This window comes from Chanos chanos, chromosome 1 (assembly GCF_902362185.1).
Source record: "Chanos chanos chromosome 1, fChaCha1.1, whole genome shotgun sequence".
NCBI lineage: Eukaryota > Metazoa > Chordata > Actinopteri > Gonorynchiformes > Chanidae > Chanos > Chanos chanos.
This window is the reverse complement of record NC_044495.1, coordinates 42,809,694-42,829,780: the sequence shown is the minus strand read 5'-3', so window position 1 is coordinate 42,829,780 and position 20,087 is coordinate 42,809,694. Positions and strand designations below refer to the sequence as shown.

Sequence of the window (20,087 nt, the reverse complement as noted above, 5' to 3'; positions counted from 1 at the left end):
TAAATAGATAAGATGCAATGTTTGTATGGTGATTTAATTCAAATGATGTCGCAGACGGCAAAAGCCGATATAAATGCATTTTAGATGTTTTTATTTCCTCTCTCACTCAGACTCAGCTTCTTAAATATTTATTTTTTTTATATAATTGTGTTTTCTCTCTTTTTCGTTAATGGACGTTAACACCATTATGAGCTTAAAGTGAGGTTTCTACGATAGATGCTCATTAGTGTGGAAATGTCAAGCTTAATCTATGGAAATCTACCCTTTGACATGTCAAATATCACAGCAGGGAACATGGAGAAAGACTGTTGGTGAGATTCCTGATTGGTTCCCAGTTCCCCCCTCTAGGTGTTTTCTAATGTCAGCCAGTAAAGAGATGGGTCCCCCTGCTGTAAGTCCAGAAGGTTCCAGAACTTTCCATGAGCCTCTCCAACGGTGATAATTCCATCGAGAGGGGCACAGTCACAGGCAGAACATTTTGCCTTGTAACACTGAATACAAGTTTATATATTGAGATGAGAAATGATTTCTGAAAGGTTTGTGTTTCATTTTCACTGAGTGAAGAACTCTGGATGATAGGTAAAATGACCCTTTGGTGTTACCCAAGGACAGTTTTTCACGCATTCCTGGGGACAGCATGAATACGAGAAAAAAAATTTCGAGTAGAATTCACCTAATTTGGATGGTGTTATGGTGTGTCATTAGAAATACTGCACCTTTGAAAGAGCTGTGTTTATTCCAAAGAGGAAGAGAGGGAAATAGGAGAGAGACAGACAGAGAGAGAGGTTTATTTTGTGCTGTGTTTGTTTCTGTCGGGAGGTAAAATGAGTCAGTCCATTTCCGAGCACTAAGTCATCCATCATAGCCATTACCTGAGTGAGCAGCTACACAGGTGACGGAGAAGAAGCTGGTCTGAGTGGGCCTTAATGTAACTGTGTGCGTGTGTGTGTGTGTGTGTGTGTGAGAGAGAGAGAGAGAGAGAGAGGGGGAGGGAGAGAGAGAATAACAGATCAGTCCCTTCAAAGGTAGAAAAAGATTATAATTTAATCCACCGGCACATGTACATTGATGTTATTTGAGGTCTTTTTTTTTTTTAAGTTACTTACAGTTGTGGAAAGCTTCAATCCAGGAAATCTTGAACAGTGAAAAGATGAGATTTGTCATGACTTTGTTCCAAACACACAGATGACACAGGAGAGCAGGAAATGTGGAAGAGGGAGACCACTCGCAATGGCAAAGACCATGTCAATGTGAGAGGACTGCCCTGAGTATACCAGCACACACCAAAACTCTCCTCAGAATGCTGATCAGCTGGACTGTGTTTGAATGCTTTTGTAGGATTCCAGTCAAAACAGCAATAATTAGAACCCCTTTTTCTATCAATGTCCTGTTGGGTTGTGTATGCATGATCCTGGTTCCTAATCAGAACACAGAGCAGAAAACAAACCAGGGTCAGGTCTCTGAAGGCTTTTAAGAGAACATTTATTTTAAGACCTCATAAAAACCAGTTCCTTGTGAACTCAGATCCTGCTGGATTTAGCCCTTGTTGCATTGGTAATATGACTAATATCCAGCAGAAAAACAAGTGTGTTTGAACTCTTTGGCCAGTGCTCAGACACACTAAACCTAGTAAAGAAAAAAAAAATCTAACAGAACTTGAGCTGGACTTGTGTATTTCTGGTTTACATTTGTTCCATGCGACTCATTTTTCTCAGATCAGTTCCTATAGATTGCACTACTTCAGAGTATTCCAGTTTCCTGCTTTAACACACACACACACACGCATACAGTCTAAACACGTGAGTTTAGTTACTCAGGTGAGGAGTGGGTCAAATTTTGAGTGGAGGGAGAAAGTTATTATTAGCAGACACAGATAAGACAAGACACAAATGAGAAAAGACATGAAGACAGTCAGTGTTCTTCTTTTTGTCTGAAATATATAAATATACACACAAAACCCCTGAATGAATCTCGCTCAGGAGTCTTTTACAAAGGCCAAGTGACATCAGGGACTGTTCCAGAACAGAGGTAAAGGAGACTGAACCTAGCCAACAACAACTGATATCATTCCACTCGAGCTGAAGGACTGAAACTTGGCTGAAGTTAAATGTGTGTGTTTGACTTCATGCTGGTGAAAACCTGAGTGTGAGTCTGTGACTGTGTATGTTCGCTGTTGGACATGATTGAATGTGAACATACCTGGACAGAGAGGGCAGACAAAGCACACTCACGTTCTAAGACGCTGTGTTTCCCTCTGTGATGGAACAGTGCTCTTTGAATTGTACACATACCTGCAAGTCTGACAAAAAACTGTGGCGTGTTGCTTTGGATGGGACTTCCACAATGAAAGGCCTAGTTTGTATGTTTAGAAACTGACTGGCAGTTGTCAAAGATAGTCGGTAACATCTTACAATCTTTAAGTTAAAAGCCAATTTTTTGTGAAAGTTGGAGGGCCTTTACACAGCAAGACAAAAACTGACATCAGTGTACTTGGTGTTTGTGAAAAGATTCTATTGGACATACATGTGTAGCATTAAAAGAGCCTATGTGCGTTGTCAATTTTCCAACCTTACACACACATTAGTATCCTTCCTGGCCGACTTACGAGTGAAACACAGAGACAGACCATGTGTAGAGAAGCCACGTACTGGTGTGTTAGTGTGTAAGTGCTGGTCTGTGTACCACTGGGTCAGACAACCACCACACACTCGTTGAGCAAATGAAACACTTTCAAAAGTCTGAAGAACACTGCCACTGTGTACTGAAGTGTGGGGTTTCCATGGAAATGACATACAGCAACAAAGAAAAGCAGCAGTACATGAAAACGCCGGTAAATAAAAGGCCTTTGTTGTGAAGAGTAAAAAAAAAAAAAAATCCTTGAGATTTTCTTTTTGAAGAAAAGTACAGAAAGGTTTTGTTTCATACATTCAGTCAGAGAGAGAGGAGAGAGAAAAAAGAGACCTAAATGTTTCACATCAAAGTCAAATGATGCCGTCTTCTTTTTCAAACACATTTCAAACGTGTTTCTGCACACCTCGGACTGCTGGAGTGTGCGTGTGAACGTTGTCCTGAGAAACACAAAACGATGACCTGATATCTGGACTCCAACTCCCGTGATGCTCCTAGCCACCAAATAAATTAGGCTGATCCCAGATCAGTCTCTTGATATAGGTCAAAGATGATTGACTCCCAGAGGCTTCCGCCAAGTCCCTCTGGGCCAATCAGGGAGATGGAAGATTCCATTCTTGCTTGCATCATGACACCCCTAGAGTCCCTTTGGACAGTCCAGAGTGCAATGCAAAGACAGCCTGGTTAAAAAAGACACTAGTGTCCCTTGCATCTGCAAAATCTAGGCAATTATGTCTGTATAATGTAAACAATTATATGCGCCATATAATACCAACAGATATATCTGCGTAATGTAAATTGCATTACGTAAATAACAGGGTGGTTTGCATATAATTTGACAAGACCTTAACTCCTTTTCTCAAGTCTTACAAAGTTCTTTATTTTTTATATTTCTTTTATTGTTTTGTTTGTTTAAAAGTTCAACAGCAAAAAACAAAAACAAACAAAAAAAAACTAACCTTTATGCCATTTCATTCATTCACTGTTAATCTGTGAACAGACATGAATGGATGGAAACTGGTGAGGTTCAAAAGTTTACATTTACACATATGGTCTCTCTCTCTCACACACACAAACACACACACACACACACACACACACACACACACACAAACACCTGTAGCCTTGTTAGTTCTTTCTTAACCCATGCTGAGAACCATGAAGCACTCAGCACTTTTAATCCTCTGAGAGAACAAATTTGCCAATTATCTTCTGTCCCAATATGTCACCGTACAACTCTCCAGGACACACACACGCACACATGTGCGCGTGCGAGCACACAAACACGCACAGGCACACATGCGCGCGCACACACAGCGCATTGTAGTGGCACTGAGAGGGGCATCAGGGATTGGAAAGGTGAAGCTGGTATCTTCCCAGCATGCATAGCAACAATGTATAAATTGTGTAGAAAGTGTTGCGCCTTCATCTGTAATTGCTTACTGTTTATGGTTTCAGTAACTGAGATTTGTTTTGTGTTGTATCTCTGCCTTTTGTGTCTGTTAAATTCATGTCTCACGGTCAGTGTGTCTGTCCAGTCCAGAAGTACACCCAACTTTGTAAGGATTACGTTATGTGTAGTTAATTTCTATAGGGTTCTCTGTTGAAAGTTTTTGTTACCAAGATGGGGTTGAATGGCCTACTCAACTGAATAATGATTTTTTTTCTTATCATTATTATCTGTTGCTGAATCACTATAGCAACTAGCACCGCAGTATGCAGTTAGCAGGTTATGGTCTCAAGGTTTTCATACTAAACCTCAAAGTCACACCTATCTGTTGTCTCCTTCATCAAACAGTTGGCAGGTTTCAAAATCCCACAGAGTCAAATGTCAGTATTTTTCTGCAATATTTCATTTTATCTGCATTTTATCTAAGAGGCACTGCATGTTTGGGGGGCAATAGCTTTTTTTATTTATTTTTTATTATTAAACAAATGTTTGTGGTAGGCTACTAAACTTCTGAAATCATGTTCATAATCTAGTTTAATATACAGGATAACTAGCATTTGTATAGGCCTAATGCTGTACCAGGAACTGATCTGATTCTTATTTATATCCTCCAGGTTATAGGAGGAGAACGAAACGGAAAAAAAAAACCTCGGGGAAAAAAAAAACTGCCGCGGGATTTAAGGGCAGAGAAAATGGCCATACAAGGCGGTGTAGCAGCTTTTATTGTTTTGTATTCCCGGCAATGGGTGAAGAGCAATCATATATTTTACGATTCGAAACACTTGGTGTTCCTCATTTAGCGGCCAGCTAACGAAAGCAATCCAAAAGTCACTTGTAATGTTTGCAGTGCGAGCATTTCGCGAGGCGGTAGTAACACAGAGCTGCGTTCAATTGGCTGCTACCACTTTGATACGGCACCTAAAAAATAAATACTCAGCGGAACACACTGAGTTCACTCAGGTAACACAAGCAAAGGCTGCTCCGAAGCAACACACACTGAAGGATATACTTTTAAAAGGAGAGAGAAATTTCCTCGAGACAACGATAAGGTCAAAAAGATTACCGAGAAGGTAACTGAATTAATCGCTTTGGATGACCGGCCCATGTGGTAGCGAATAGAGGCGCGTTCAAATTCGGCAAATTGAGGCGAACGTTCCAGGCGAGCGGGTTTGCCTTTAACTTTTAAATTTGATCGTATTTTAGGTTAGCATACTCCGACGACATTAATCCTCAAGGCTGGTAAAAACCAAGGTATCATTTCAAAATTGAAACACCTAACGCTTTAGCTGTATATGATGCATACGAGTTAGCCTAAACTAAACAGAGAGCAATACAGTCGCTTAACTAAGACTATGGATCGATAACGATACCATACAAAAAAGAGGCTCTCAGAAAAAGTATGAACGTAACTGATAACATTGCTCTACCGGAGCAAAAAAAAAAGTAAGGCTTTTTCTTTATGCATTTGCTATTCAGTTTTCAAGCATATACATCGAATTGGCTGTAATCACTTTACTGTGCTTGAAATGTGCACTGTGCAGCTGTATTGCCTTGGAAAATACAAGTATCGATCGGGACTTGGCAGATACTATATTAAATGACTCGGGATCAGGGGCAAAAAGACTTGATCGGGACATCCATAGTTATGAGTATTCCTTTCAAATGAAGAGTAGTTTGTGATCTGGTCTCTTTTTACTGTCTATGGAAGAACTGTTACTTCTCATGCCGGTTTATTAAATTATTTGAGGTTTTTCCCCTAACCACGACACCGCCCTTGGCTAGAGAGTCCGTTAAGGAAGATCCAGTTAACGCAGTTTTACTCTGAAGGTAAGGGCTTTCACGATAAGTTGGTGCAAAGTATCGCTTATGTTTGGTTAGGCTTTTTTACGCAAATGTTCTGCGAAACTTGTTTCTGGACTGTTCCCACTGTTAATTCGATATTCCGACAAATTTCAGTGAATCTATCCATCGGGAAACTACATTCCGCTGGAGATTTTTTTTTTTTTACCTTTGCGCCTTTGTGCGTCGACGCGCTCTGACCCAATCCGACGTTGGTCAGGTCCGCCGGTAAACCAACATACACTCCTCCGTAATTCCGTCTTTTCTCATCGTCCGGCGACGGCTCCTCATTCCTGACAAGAGACGGATATCACAGGACAGTTAGCGACTGTTCACAGAGAGATTGTTCAAGTAACCTACTACGTAAAACGATGGCTAAATTAACCTATAACATACAAGGATGCCTAAAGTGAATTTGTAAAGGGCAGAGGGTGTCCACGGCCAAATTCTTCTGTCTGTACAAAAGGCCACACCTGAAGCAGTTTTAGACAATGGCGTTAAAGAGGCGAAACGTGCATTTATGAAGTGCCACATATTAACATAAGCTACAGATTCAAGATTTACAGAGCTCAAAATCAGTTATGTTTGTGCTGTGAAGTCTGAAACAGATTCAATGTTAACAACCAGGGTGCGAATTATGGGGGAGATTGGGGGGTCTGACCCCCCTAATTAAGACTTGGACTCCCCCAAAAGAGGTAAAAACAACACTTGGGGTGGGGTCGAAACATTTATCCTATGGTATATAGCCCTGGAGAAAAAGTTGACCCCCCGATTATCATTGTTTAATTCGCACTCTGTTAACAACTAAAAACAGCCAAACTGTTTAACAAAAAGGATATATATTAAAAAGAAAGAAAGAAAGAAAAAGGAGACAAGAAAACAGACAAGATTAAGGAAATCAGCACAATCCCCAAACAAACCATACAAGCTTTTACTTAGACCCTTCAGGAGTATGGCGAAGAAAAGTAGAGAAAAATGAAGTCATATTGGAGTATTAGGAGGGGGGAGGAGTCATTCAAAATCCTTGTTTGACATATGAAAGATACTGGATATGTAGCCCACTGTGATGCTTGCATTCAGACCCCCTAATGATTGTAATGGATTGACTCTGAGTAGCCAAGTTTAACCAACCAGGTTTTGGTCTCACAATGAAAGCGGATACAGAAATGCATCATGGCTCCAAACAAAGTGGAAGTGTCTCATGAAGAATTACTACAGGTTGATGAGTCTGCCCAACACAGGCTCTTTGGCATTGGCGCTTTGGTATGAATGCCAGTTTGCACTGCGTGGCACAAAAACTTGCCGCTTGCAATTCGGTATTGCGACATAAACCTTTGATAGGGCTAGTTTATTAACAGTACATAATCCGGCATCTGCTTCTTCTATCAGGGAGGTATGAAGTTGGTGAAACAAACAATACGGACATGCATCTAAATAATTTTCTACGATAAAGATGAGGATAAAGTCATCAGGTTTACGAGCATAGATTAAGTATTGACCTTACCATATGCTTGACCTCATATGCTTAGTCATATTTTTTCTAAATACAAAAGTCATTCATTCATACTTCGATATTTTCTGTGATTCTGTCCCGTATAAAATGATCATAAATGCTAACTATGTAAGATGCTAATGTAACATGATAAGATGCTGACGTGCTAACTATGTAAGATGCTAACCTCTGGAAGCTAGCCAATAAGCGATTGTGGGAGTCACAAATATTTTGTGCCACGGAGTGCAAATTGACATTCGTTCCAGTAGCGCAAATCCCAAAGAGACTTAGCTCGGTTGGCCCTCACACAGTGATCTCTGAATGGCTGATCAGCACTAACCAGACAGGGCAGTGTTTAAGCAGCAGCCAGTGGTCACTGAGTGGGCTTATGAAAACAGGAGAATGGTTAAGGGGGTTTGACTTAATGGCGTACAGTAACCCTCAGTGAGACTGTGTGTGTGTGCATATCAGAGTGTGACTCTCAGCCGTGAGACAACCCTGACTGTGTGTGGACGCAAGTATTACAAGCTGTTGATGTTTTTTATCACAAGGTACACACTCCTGCTGAGAATCTGATGAGAAACAGAAAAAGGAAGAGAAAGCGAGGGAGAGACAGAGAGAAAGAGAGCGAAAGAAGAAGAAAGAAACCAACAGGGAGAAACAGAGAGTGAGATGGAGACAGAGAGGTTTCCAGCAGGCTGTTTTCAGGAAGTGGATGTTAAATTGACAGCCAGAGTTCTGTTCTGATCTCTGTCTGTTCTCCTGTTGTGACAGTGCCGGGCACAGGACTGAGGACTAACTCCCCTCTCGAAGAAGCAGAAGAAGAACAGCCATGCGGTGGCCAGGTGACTGACAGTGCCTTTAGACAGACATCCCAAGCAATGCTGGCAGTGAAAAGCACGGTTAGACCATGACTTATACTCACACATCCTTAGCTGCCTCAGAGGTGCCTGCAGATTGGAGAAAGAGAGAATCATTTAGGTAATTTCCACACACAAACACTAAGTCAGTTGTCAGACATCAAAGAAGCTTTGCTTTGAACACACAATAACGGTTTCCAGACAGGGGTATGAAATGATTAAAAGAGGTCACTGTTACAAATATTAGCCCACGAGTCAAGAGAACATTTCACGGTAATGCAGAATTTAAAAGGTGTACAGCAGATCAAGTCAGTTCCAAATTTCATGTTAAACACTGAGATTAGGATAAAGGAAATCCTTGTTACAATTATTGAATGGAGAAGTAGGCAAGAAAATGATGCATCACTTTGTAATTATATATCATATGTTAATTACACTATTGAGCAGCCTCTGTCAGTGGTTGCCAGGTAGATTTTGGATTTGGGCTACTTTCTGTACTGTGATTGGACAAATGTTGTGGAGCCTGAAACTGGCTGTCCACTCTTCTCACATCAAGCCTGCAGTGACTCATCAGCTGAGTCCTCTGTGTGTGAGCCAATGTGGGAGAAACACTTTGCAATCCAATCATTCATTCAAAGAGGTGTGTGTGTGTGTGTGTATGCCTCACTGTGGGAGCATCAGTGTATGTGTGTGTGGGTCTGTGTGTGTGGGTGAGAGTGTGTGTGTGTGTGTATGTGTTTGTGTGTCTGTGTTAAGAGAACTGAATTCAGTACAGGGTTGTGTGAGGCTAGCTCAGCTGGAGCCTGTTGACTATGTGCAGTTTAGTTTGTTTACATACGAGCTGCTAATTTGCTGAGTAAACCTTAGGGACTCCTTATTCAAGACATGGTTTAGCTGTGCCATTAAACTTCACACACACACACACACACACACACACACACACACACACACACACACACAGAGAAACAATACCATAAGGATTAAACCATGCAGCAAATGCGGTGTATGTGTGTGTGTGTGTGTGTGTGTAATATAACCAATGTCCATGTGACTGACAAGGAATTTAACTTTTTTTGTTAACTTGGTTTGCACGGTTAAGTGCTTTTGTTTGCTGGGTTAAATGGATAAACTCTTGCTTTCACTTGGAGACATTTGTCATGAACTTGACCTTAATAATTTCAAGGGTGAGTTGTGTGTGTGTGTGTGTGTGTGTATGCCTTCATTGACACCTGATTCTCTTCTGCGCAGAAGCATTACTTCAAGATCAATTCTCATCAAATTCTCACCCAGCATTTTTTTTCACTGCCAAAGGTTCAAATGGCCTAGTAATCTTTCAAAATATAAACGCAACACAATACACAAACTTGATGTAAGCATTTTAAAATCAAAACACCACTTAATGAACACACGGACAGGATCTGAGGAAATAAATACATTTGTGATCAAGTTATATGATCAGCTGATGGCATGAATTAATAATTCTACACCATTTAGAAATTTAGAAATGCATATCTATCAAAACAACAATATCAAAACAAACACACCATCAGCGGCAGCTGTGCACAAGTTCATTTGTTGTGTTTTGTTGTGTTTTGTTTTGTTTTGTTTTGTTTTGTTTGGTCTATACTGATCAACAGAAGAGAGTTTGAAAAAAGCAACAGAAAAAGGGCAGCTCTTATTGGTTCAATCCCTTCTTTGAAAGAGTCACACTGCTCAGATTCCTGTCTCACTCTGAGTGAGTTGAGCATGAGACAGAGACAGATTACTGATAACCATTCACAGCCGGTGGGAACAAACAAACAAGCACAGAGATCAATCTCCCATTGCCCACTCATTTCTCAGATCCTTTATCTGCTGTGACACACCTCCAGATTCTCTCTGCTTAGAGAGATTACCCATGGTCAACTCCAATGATAAACCCAATTGCATGCTAGATCTTCTGATCTCTCTGTTAGTGGCAACATGGATCTTTGTCCACACTCTGGATCTATAATAGATCTTAGGGGTAGGGATCTTAGTGGATTTATAAGATTTTGACCAGAGCTATGAATCAGCTGACTATGCTAGATTACCAAAGATATGAGAGTTCTGCAGTTATGGTCAGATTCTAATAGATTTACAGTAAAATCTCTGTATAGCAGATAGGCCAAAGAAGCTTTAAAGTGTTAGATCTCTAACAGATTCCCATGAATGTAACATGTCTCAGGGGATCTACAAATCAATAGGTACCATCAGGCATCTCTAAGCCATACATCATAATGGATCTATATAGAAAGATCAACCTATAGGAAACCTAGATAGATATTGATTGATCCCTCTATAAGATATTCATCAGTTACTTTCTATTAATATCTTTGTATTGATCCTCCATAGAGATCCTATTGAATACTTTGTCCACAACAGATCTCTATAGATCTAATGGATAGCAGAGGATATAAAGACTAATACATACACTACAAATCCCTATAAACACCAGCAAGTCTGCATCCCTGCCTCTCTGTCCGTAACGATCCAGTATGACTACTGAGAAACAGAAAACAAAGGAAACAGCTTATTTGACAGTTCATTCATAAGAAAAGCAACACTGGTCTCATTGGCATACAGCCCACTATGAAAACAGAGGAGAGGAAAAGATACCGGGAGAATTTGCATGCACACTGTATCAGCCACAAGCTTCACTCTCTCTCTCTCTCTCTCTCCCTCCTTCTCTCTCAGACACACACACGAAGCAGTAAACATACAGACAAACACACACACACACTCACCTCCAGCCGTGCTGGTTGCCGTAGAATTCCCACAACCCATCTGGTTTGCCTGGAAAGATGGATGGGAGAAAGCGAGAGGGAGCGTGAGAGGAATGGATGGAGGGCAAGGACGAAAGAGAGAAAGGACTCGTCTATGTCGGAAGATCCTGGCTGCTGCCCTCCCTGCAGCTCCCCGGAGTCTAAGTGTAAAACACTTTAAGAGAGGGAGAGGGGGAGAAAGAGAGAGAGAGAGTGAGAGAGTAGGAGGAGAGAGAGGGGGAGACTAAGAGGGAGGGGGGAATGTGTGGGGAAAAAGAGAGAAAGGCAGAAAGGGAGTGAGAGAAAGGTGTGTGTGAGAGAGACAGAGAGAGAGAGTGTGTGTGAGAGAGAAAGGGAGTGAGAGAAAGGTGTGTGTGAGAGAGACAGAGAGAGAGAGTGTGTGTGAGAGAGAAAGGGAGTGAGAGAAAGGTGTGTGTAAGAGAGACAGAGAGAGAGAGTGTGTGTGAGAGAGAAAGGCAGAAAGGGAGTGAGAGAAAGGTGTGTGTGAGAGAGAGAAAGGCAGAAAGGGAGTGAGAGAAAGGTGTGTGTGAGAGAGAGAGAGAGGGAGAAAGGCAGAAAGGGAGTGAGAAAAAGGTGTGTGTGAGAGAGACAGAGAGAGAGAAAGAGAGTGGGAGAGATGTAGGTGATAAGAGGTAGAGCTATCCCCCACCCCCTGACAGGGTTGCCCAGGTAACAAGGATTGGGGGTTTGGAGGGGGGGGGGTGTAGTAGGCAGAGCCAATAATGAGCCACAGTCTCTGAGGGTGAATAAATGTATATACAGAAAGACAAGATACATAATGTAGAAGTAAAAGTTCAGGTTCTTGCACATATACATGATAAGTGCTAAACTACTGGTATTGCTCTCATTACTTTATCAGACAGAATGGTGAGAATATACAGGACCGGGTTCATCTGCCATAGTATCACTATCTCTCTCTGACAAACAAAAGGAGAAATATGATGACTGATATAAAATAAAAACTATATAATGAAAGTTAAAGATGGACACACATTTTCTCTTTCACTCTCCAAGCATGCACACACAAGCAGAGAGTAGCCATAAATGACTCGGTTGCCATGTTTCTGTGGAGTCACAGAGTAATTAAAAATGTGTGGAGTATGGAAGAAAAGTTTGTATGGAAATGCCTGGATAACGCTGTGGGAACATTCGAGAGTCTCATCTGTTTTCTGTTGCAACCTGAAGCTGACCTCCTCAAAGAACACGTCAGGCTAACCTTTGGGGCGCAGAACAAGAACGGTCATATCCACCCTGATCAACATCAGAGGGGTCACGGGTTCCACACAAACAAACAAACAAATAAATAAATAAAGGCCTGAGTCAAACATAGATATATGGATAGGTATTGGAGATTTTGATGCTATCTCTCTGTCTATCTATCATCTATATATGATTATACATATAGATAGATGGATAGATAGATATTCACCTCTTTATCCTTTGGATGGTATCTTCCTCAGACTTCTGCCACACACCTGGGGGTTTGTAGCATTTCACTCTAAGATGGAGTATTTTTGCTGTTCCTCAGGTTGTGAGGTCACTCCTGAGATCCGTTGGAGCCACAGCCCTGAGTGCTGCTGTCAGCAATGGGACTCACTTAGTTTTATAGATAGATAGATAGATGGGTTTATGGGTGGGGGTGTCACTCAAATGTGAAACTGCATCTCTGCAAGACAGCAAATGAGGTTGTGCTAGATCCTTATGAGGTGGGTGTTAGTCGGGGTGACTCTCTTGGGTCAATGTGCTATTCAGTAAAGCTGTGAATCCAGCTGTTAAGTGTGGAGGTGGAGCACTCAGAACTCTCATAGGCCATCAGTGGACTATAGCACCAGGACCCTTCAAAGTTACGCCTATCGACCAACACTTATGCTATTTTGAACAAACCAAAGAACTCACTCAGCCCCAGACAGGTGCTGTGGTTTGCCACAGTCAGGGAATCAGGAGTGTTACTATATATATATATATATATATATATATATATATATATATAGAGAGAGAGAGAGAGAGAGAGAGAGAGAGAGAGAGAGAGAGAGAGAGAGAGAGAGAGAGAGATGTGTATGTGCTCACATATGAAACATTGTATTCGTTTGTCATTCAAACTTTGCCTGCGTATAGTACCAAAGGCTTTCAGCTGGCTCAGAACACTGCTGCCAGAATCCTGACCAGAACAAGGAAGTTTGACCACATTACATCTGTCCTTGCTTCCTTTCATTGGCTCCCAGTTCATGCAAGGGCAGATTTTAAGGTCCTCGTATTGACATACAAAATTCTACATGGGCTTGCGCCAGCCCGCCTATCTAACTTAAATACAGCTCATAATCCCACGTGCACCCTGCGCTCTCAAGAATCTGGACTATTAGTCATTCCAAGAGTTCAAAAGAAGTCCACTGGCTACCGAGCCTTTTCCTACCGCTCTCCCTTTCTCTGGAGTGATCTACCTACAGAAATTAGGGAGACAAACTCTCTTCATACCTGAAACTATAAATAGTGACGTTGTGCTCTAAATAAACTAATATTATTGTTGTTGTTATTTACACCTGCAATCTTCTGTCCTGACAGCAGAGGGCGCTGCTGCATTGGTATTTTCCACGTGTTGAGAAATGTCTGTTGAAGAACCAGAGAGATAGCATAAACTGTACATATAAGGGCAAATTCGAACATAATGAGTTCTCTGTGTTCCTACGGAGCAACGTAAAACACTTAGTCCATTGTTCTTGGTGTAAATTAGTCTATGTGTTCACGTCACATCAGTAGCAGGCTCAGCTGGCTTCTGAAGCTTGAGCCTACAAATAAAAAAGGTCTTTGGTCTGGTAACTAACTTCCGTCCTGATTCTTCCCTGATGATTCTGTTTACTTTAAGTTCCATTTCTCCTGCTTTCTGCTCATTTCATTTCTCTCTCATTTTACTCGTCGGGCGACATGAAAAATGATCATTTTATACACACACACACACGTACCGAGCGACAAATCAGAGGAACCCTCCAGTACTTCCCACAGTCTGAGACTTCTGTTAATCTCAGGTTGTGTTTTTTGTTTTTTCCCGGAGTGCAGATTAATCATGTTGTTAGCTCTAAATAAACTCACCAGAAAATGGTTTTCATGAATGTTACATCTCTTTTGAAATCTGACTCTAATTGGCACAACATGACACATGCCATATACTTCATAAACTGAAATGTAATTACAACCAATAAGGTCCTCTGGTCTGTTTCAGCATGCGCACACATACACAGTGGATGAAGCAGAGTTAGGGATCTCTAGGGCTGGGTTTTCTCTTTGATGACTCTTTGACATCCCAGATGAATTTAGGAGAGCTATGCGAGAAAATTAAACAAGAGGCAAATCTTTTCTTTCATGTCTATTTTTATTCTTTCATCTCAGAAGCAGTAAATGTTGTCGAACAGAAACAAGTCCTGACAGAGTTTGAGAACCCTCACTGGAGGAAAATATTTTTCAAAAATAGAGTCTGGTTTACATAAGAAATATGCGGAGATGGTTCTAATCCCCTGTGTAGGTTCCCTGACTGAGAGGAAACGGTCTGCAGAGGTGGTTTCTGGGACTCCGTGGTGTTTGAGACATTGGTTATGATATACTGTGTGGGAGGTTTGGCTAGAAAGAGTGCATGTAGTCTTGTCTTTCATTACATTTAACTGACCTCTAAGGCTTCAAAGGCCCCCTGGCACTCACCAACTGAGTCTAACACACACACACACACACACACCAAGAGAAAGAGAGAGAGAGGGAGGGAGAGAGATCTGTAAAAAAAAAAAAAAAAAAAATAGCACACATTCCAAGAATTCTTTGTTAGGTAAATGGAACGGTCTACTGTCAACTCACATTAGCATAGGAATCTATTTTTGAAGTTCTGGACCTTGTCATTTTAATTTGGAAAATGTCAAGCAGGAAGATGTGAAGCAGTTAGAGAAGCGACGCAATCTTATAGCAACCGAGGCAGCATCAAAGACCAGGTCAAGTCCACTGCATACTGTTCGGTTCACAGCCAGGAAACTGTTCACTCTACAGTCTAAGACAGTGCACTGTCTAAGGACACTGGTCAAGTGCTTGAAAGCACACCAAACTGCAATCACATCCCACACGACTGTTACAAACAGTTAAGATAAAATGTTCTCTTAAAAAAAAAAAAGTTTGAAAATCGTTCAGTCCAAGACATATTAAAAACTGTGGAAAAACAGATCAGAAAGAGACGCACATTCAAAAATGAATTTATATGTCTAAATGTTTATATATCAAACAAACTTTTTTCTTTTTCTTCTCACTATACATCTGGTAATTTCTCACCTCATCTAGGTGTTGGCTTGCTGTGGTAACTGCGGCACTGTGTGTTGTATGTTAACGTATAGAAGGAAAAAGATTGAAACTCCTACCTGTAACTATGCTATTTCTGCACTCTGATATTGTCATCCTATTTGTTCATCGTTTTCCACAATAGACACATTCATAAACATCATAATTACTGTACAGAATCGGAACAACAACAACAACAACAAAAAAAAAAAAAAATATATATATATATATTGTTGCTGGTTATCCTAATACAGTTGTTCATGTAGAACGAGTATAATCACCACACTCAAAACATTATTACTGATACATCATCAAGGCACTTCCTGGTCAAAAAACAAAACAAAACAAAACAAACTTTACAATGTGAATGAGCAGAGGCAGACAGGGAGGGAGAGAGAGAGAGAGAGAGAGAGAGAGAGATGGGGTACTGTAGTTACAGATCAAAGGCATTTCCTAGTGTGTCTATCATACTCATTGTGGGCGGTGCCAGTGCGTCGAATTGGCTAAAGTGGTCCAGGCCGCGCAGTTTTTATGCCCCCTCCCCTCCCCCAACGTACAGACAGCCGATGAGGGTTCCAAATTTATTCAGCATCAAAAAGGGGACAAATATCCAGACATCAGTCAATGACACAAGCGAGCCGCTTGGTGCATAACACATTTGAGTCCAGACACAGACAAAAAGTACCTTTCATTCGTGAACAAAGTCTGTCGGACGTTCTAGCGACCTTTTTTAATGTATTATTAAATTAGATTTGAATAATAACCTCATTTGATTGAGACTGGTGAAAACTATTTAATGACTCAATAAAAAAGAAAGGTAAAATCATCAGTGATAGGGAATAAGTCTCAAAATGACAGTGTTCTTTTGAACATGGGTAGGATCTGAAATAGAAATATCAATAGTGCTAGCTTCGATTAATGAAGATTTTTGTTGAGGAAAAATCATTAAGTACCCTTAACTCCAGACGTCGGAATGCCAACTACCATCATTTTCAGTAATCTGTGCCCTTGCCACGTGCAGTCCCAAAGCACGCTCAATAACGTATTATCAACACAAACCACTGAATGCCCCCGAAACAAACTTCACTTTGTCAAATTCAGACATTTATATGACAATTCCAAGCCTTCTCTCAAATGAAAAGAGTTGCTGAGAAAACCATGGCGTTGTGGCTGCTCGTTTATCGCTATTTCAGGCGACAGGTCAATAGTTCTCGAAAACGCCGTTCACTTTGACCCAGAACACTCAGTCACAAACTCATCAACGTAAAATTCATCTGCTTTCTTTTTCACGCAGATCTCAGTCATTCCTGGAGAGGCCGTCCACTGGTATAGCGTAAACAATACAAAGGATAGTGGTTTCACTAACATATAGTATGCCGCATCAATTTAAAATGAAATGAAATTAGAAACTAATTAAAAAAAAAGACTTTTGCTTTCTCTAGTCATGGTGTTGTCGTAAACAATATGGCACGTTGTAAATATACATGTGAACTAATCGGCGAACAAAAGCTTGATCACGCTCCACTCCCACTTTATATTAAATGTCATCGGATACCGGCGATATTTAATATAAATCGTGTATTTTGTTGTTGTTGGTGGTGATGATGATGTTATCATCAAGCCACAACAATATGAACTTAGAAAGTGGTTGAACTGCCTTACTGGGATTAAAATGAGAAAGCAGGATCTACCAGAGACAACTGATACAAAATTTGGGAGGGGGGTCGGGGTTACAAACATTAGTTTAAAAAGGAGGTTTTAAAACCATGCTTACACACGTAAGAAAAGTCAACCGTACACAGTAGGACATTTGGCGCCAGGTTCAGCACGACTGTCATCGTGGGTAAACCCAAACCGCACGACAAATATACTCAGAGCAGACACACACGCACACACGACTGTGCTTCTTACACTCAAACAAACCACTCTCCATTTTGGGGAAAAAAAAAAAAACATTTCAATTTGCGCATAGCTTATAGAATATAATTGAATACATGTTTTAGACAGTACAAAAGATATTTACACGTAATACTATTATTTGCTTGATTCTACACAGTATGAAATTGAACATCTGATTATCAAGAAAACCTTCCCATTCGAGGAAAAAAAGAAAAACAAATGAAAATAAAATGAAAACTGGGTTGGGTCAGTGGTGTACCGTAGTGGCAGTTAAGAGGATGGAGGTCATCTTCATCGTCCATTACTGATGAACTCCTCTTTCTCTCCTTCCCAGCCTCTCAGAGTGTCTGGGAGGACCCGCAGACAATAGTATGATGATTCAAGAAAGCCAGACAGAGAGAAAGAGGGGGAAAAAAGCAGAAGACAGAATTGAGGAGGTTTGTCTATTTCAGTTTGAATCCTCTTTTCCCTCAAAATGGGTTCAGGAAAAGAGGCTCCAGAGTCTTTGAGACCTCCAGAGTAGATGGAGCCTACAGAGGGAATCTGCAGTTCTTTGGCCCGTGGGGAGGTGCAGAGCGGGCACTTTGGCCCGCCCCCCCGTTCTCTCTCCTCCTGAGAGCCGAGGCTACAGGTCGGTGACCTTGTGCTCCAGTGCGGCAGCAATCTGCTGGAGACGAACAGTCAGCTGTTTACTCTGGGCGGCCGGATCCTCGTCCAGAGACATGATGATCTACGGAAGAGACGAGAGAGTGCCAGAAAATGCTTATTCATAATGAGACAGACAGATACACAGATAGACAGACAGACAGACAGACAGATAGATAGATAGATAGATAGATAGATAGATAGATAGATAGATAGATAGATAGATAGATAGATAGATAATGAAAGGGAGAATAAGAAGTGAGGATGAGAGAGGGAGAGAGAGAGAATGTGCAAAAAACAAAGAGAGAGAACGTACCCCATCGTAGTACTTGCTTGCATACTGATAAAGCTGATGCAGTGCAACCTGGGTATTCAGTTTGTCTGTATGAGACTGAAAAAAAACACACAAAGAGGGATAAGTTACAAGCTTTAAAGTGTTACTGTCCTGATCTCTCTAACACACAAACACACACAAACACATACACACAAATACAAAATACACACACACACGTACAGGTACACATGCACGTACACACACAACTCACCCTTGAGATCTCAGCCAGGTGTGTGTTCATGTCTTGGTCACTGACAGGCACCATTTGGCGGATGCCTTTGTAATAACTATGAAAGAGAGAGAGAGCTGAGTTTAATCACGAAAAGAAATTTCTGAACAATAACTGAATACAGTAGGGAGCAACTTACTCATCCACCATTTTCTTGTACGTGGATATCTCCTTTGCATAGAGCAATTTGTTACTTGGTGACTCCTGAGGGAAACAGAGACAGACATAGATGAATTGAGAGGAACGATGCATGCAAGCCCTTTTCATTATTTTCACTTCCAAAAAAAATGATTTCCCAAGAATCATTTCCCAGAATACTCCTGTTCTGTGGAGGGTGCTCTCACCCGGGTCAGCTTGTGCTCCGTCTTGGTGCAGGCGTCCATGAAGGTCTGGGCAATGACAGAGAGCGAGGCATCCACCACCTCTGTCACGTGGACGTCAAAAATGAAGTGAGGGTTTTTCAAAATGTTCACCCAGAACCTCAAAGGCAAGCTGCAAAAAAACACGTCATTAACTACATCTACAAAACACACAAGCATTACAGCTTAAACACACAATATCCTCACACTGTAACTCAGGGGTGGACAGTAACGAAGTACATTTACTTGAGTACTGTACGTAAGTACATTTTTCGAGTATCTGTACTTTACTTGAGTGTTATTTTTTTGGAAACTTATGACTTTTACTCCACTACATTTGAAATACAAATATTGTACTTTTCACTCCATTTCTATGAAGGTTCTCGTTACTCGTTACTTTAACGCATAGCTTTGAAGTCAGCGGACGAATTTTCTTTTCTAAAATGCGATAGGCCATATTGTGTTCATCACAGGGGAAAAACCAATCACAGTAAACTGCTCCAATGCTGTCAGTCAAGTGCGTGCTGCATTTTTTTTAACAACTGAACTTGGCGGTTTTACTGATGGCTACTACAATGGAAGATAAAGATGATAATGATAAAGGTTCTTCACCAGAGAAGCCATGGCCATATCTTAAGTCCATGTCTGAGATTTTTGAAATCAACTGGTTTCCAAGCTAATTACTTCCCGTATGCGTTCGCGTGCTGTGTTAACACTTACAATCATTTGCCACAGTAGATATGAGATGTGACTTGAAAATTGCGATTTATATGTTCGTGAATGTGTGACGAATCTGGTGACAGAGGCTGACCACAACTTCTACTGTTAACACAGTGTGTGAACACGTACGGAAACCAGTTGGCTTGAAAACCATTTGGGGCATAACACCGGGTCCTGTGTGAATCCATTGCTGGCGCATACTAATAGTTAGATAGCAAAAATGCCGAGTTAACGTTACTGACAAAAATCCTTTCAGAAATATATGTTTTAATCTTGTCAGGTAAACACAGTAATATCTGTAAGGTCAGCGGATTCACGTAGGACCCGGTCCCAATAAGACGAGGGGGGCGGGAATCAAGCGGTGACGATGGTCATCCAGCTGTTTCACATTTCAGACAATGCTATGTAGTAGAAGTAAAATTAACCTAGCCTACAACATTATGACGTGTTTATCCTTTTAAGGTCAATCTGAGTTAACCTAGTGCCTGTTTAACTGAAGCTATACACAGTCTTTTATAGAGGA

General features: G+C 41.1%; 2 protein-coding genes across 3 annotated transcripts in view; both read right to left on the bottom strand.

Annotated features, from left to right (window-relative positions):
* Nucleotides 1-344: 344 nt before the first annotated feature.
* si:dkey-261e22.4 (overexpressed in colon carcinoma 1 protein homolog) lies at nt 345-12,553 on the bottom strand. The gene is made up of 5 exons (XM_030794160.1): nt 12,536-12,553; nt 11,035-11,074; nt 8,335-8,359; nt 6,087-6,210; nt 345-491 (listed from the first exon to the last, which is right to left on the bottom strand). Exons 2-5 carry the CDS (start codon nt 11,072-11,074, stop codon nt 345-347), a joined length of 336 nt encoding a protein of 111 aa, XP_030650020.1. The 5' UTR covers nt 12,536-12,553.
* Nucleotides 12,554-15,572: 3,019 nt separating this feature from the next.
* plxnb2a.1 (plexin b2a, tandem duplicate 1) overlaps nt 15,573-20,087 on the bottom strand; it is an 81,971-nt gene continuing 77,456 nt past the window's right edge. For both annotated transcript variants that reach the window (XM_030787460.1, XM_030787452.1), the window contains exons 32-36: nt 18,830-18,977; nt 18,625-18,689; nt 18,468-18,543; nt 18,239-18,313; nt 15,573-18,007 (exon numbers count right to left, since the gene is read on the bottom strand). In XM_030787460.1, the coding sequence (XP_030643320.1) occupies nt 17,903-18,007; nt 18,239-18,313; nt 18,468-18,543; nt 18,625-18,689; nt 18,830-18,977 (469 nt within the window). In that variant the 3' untranslated portion in view covers nt 15,573-17,902. The remainder of the gene's footprint in view (nt 18,008-18,238; nt 18,314-18,467; nt 18,544-18,624; nt 18,690-18,829; nt 18,978-20,087) is intronic.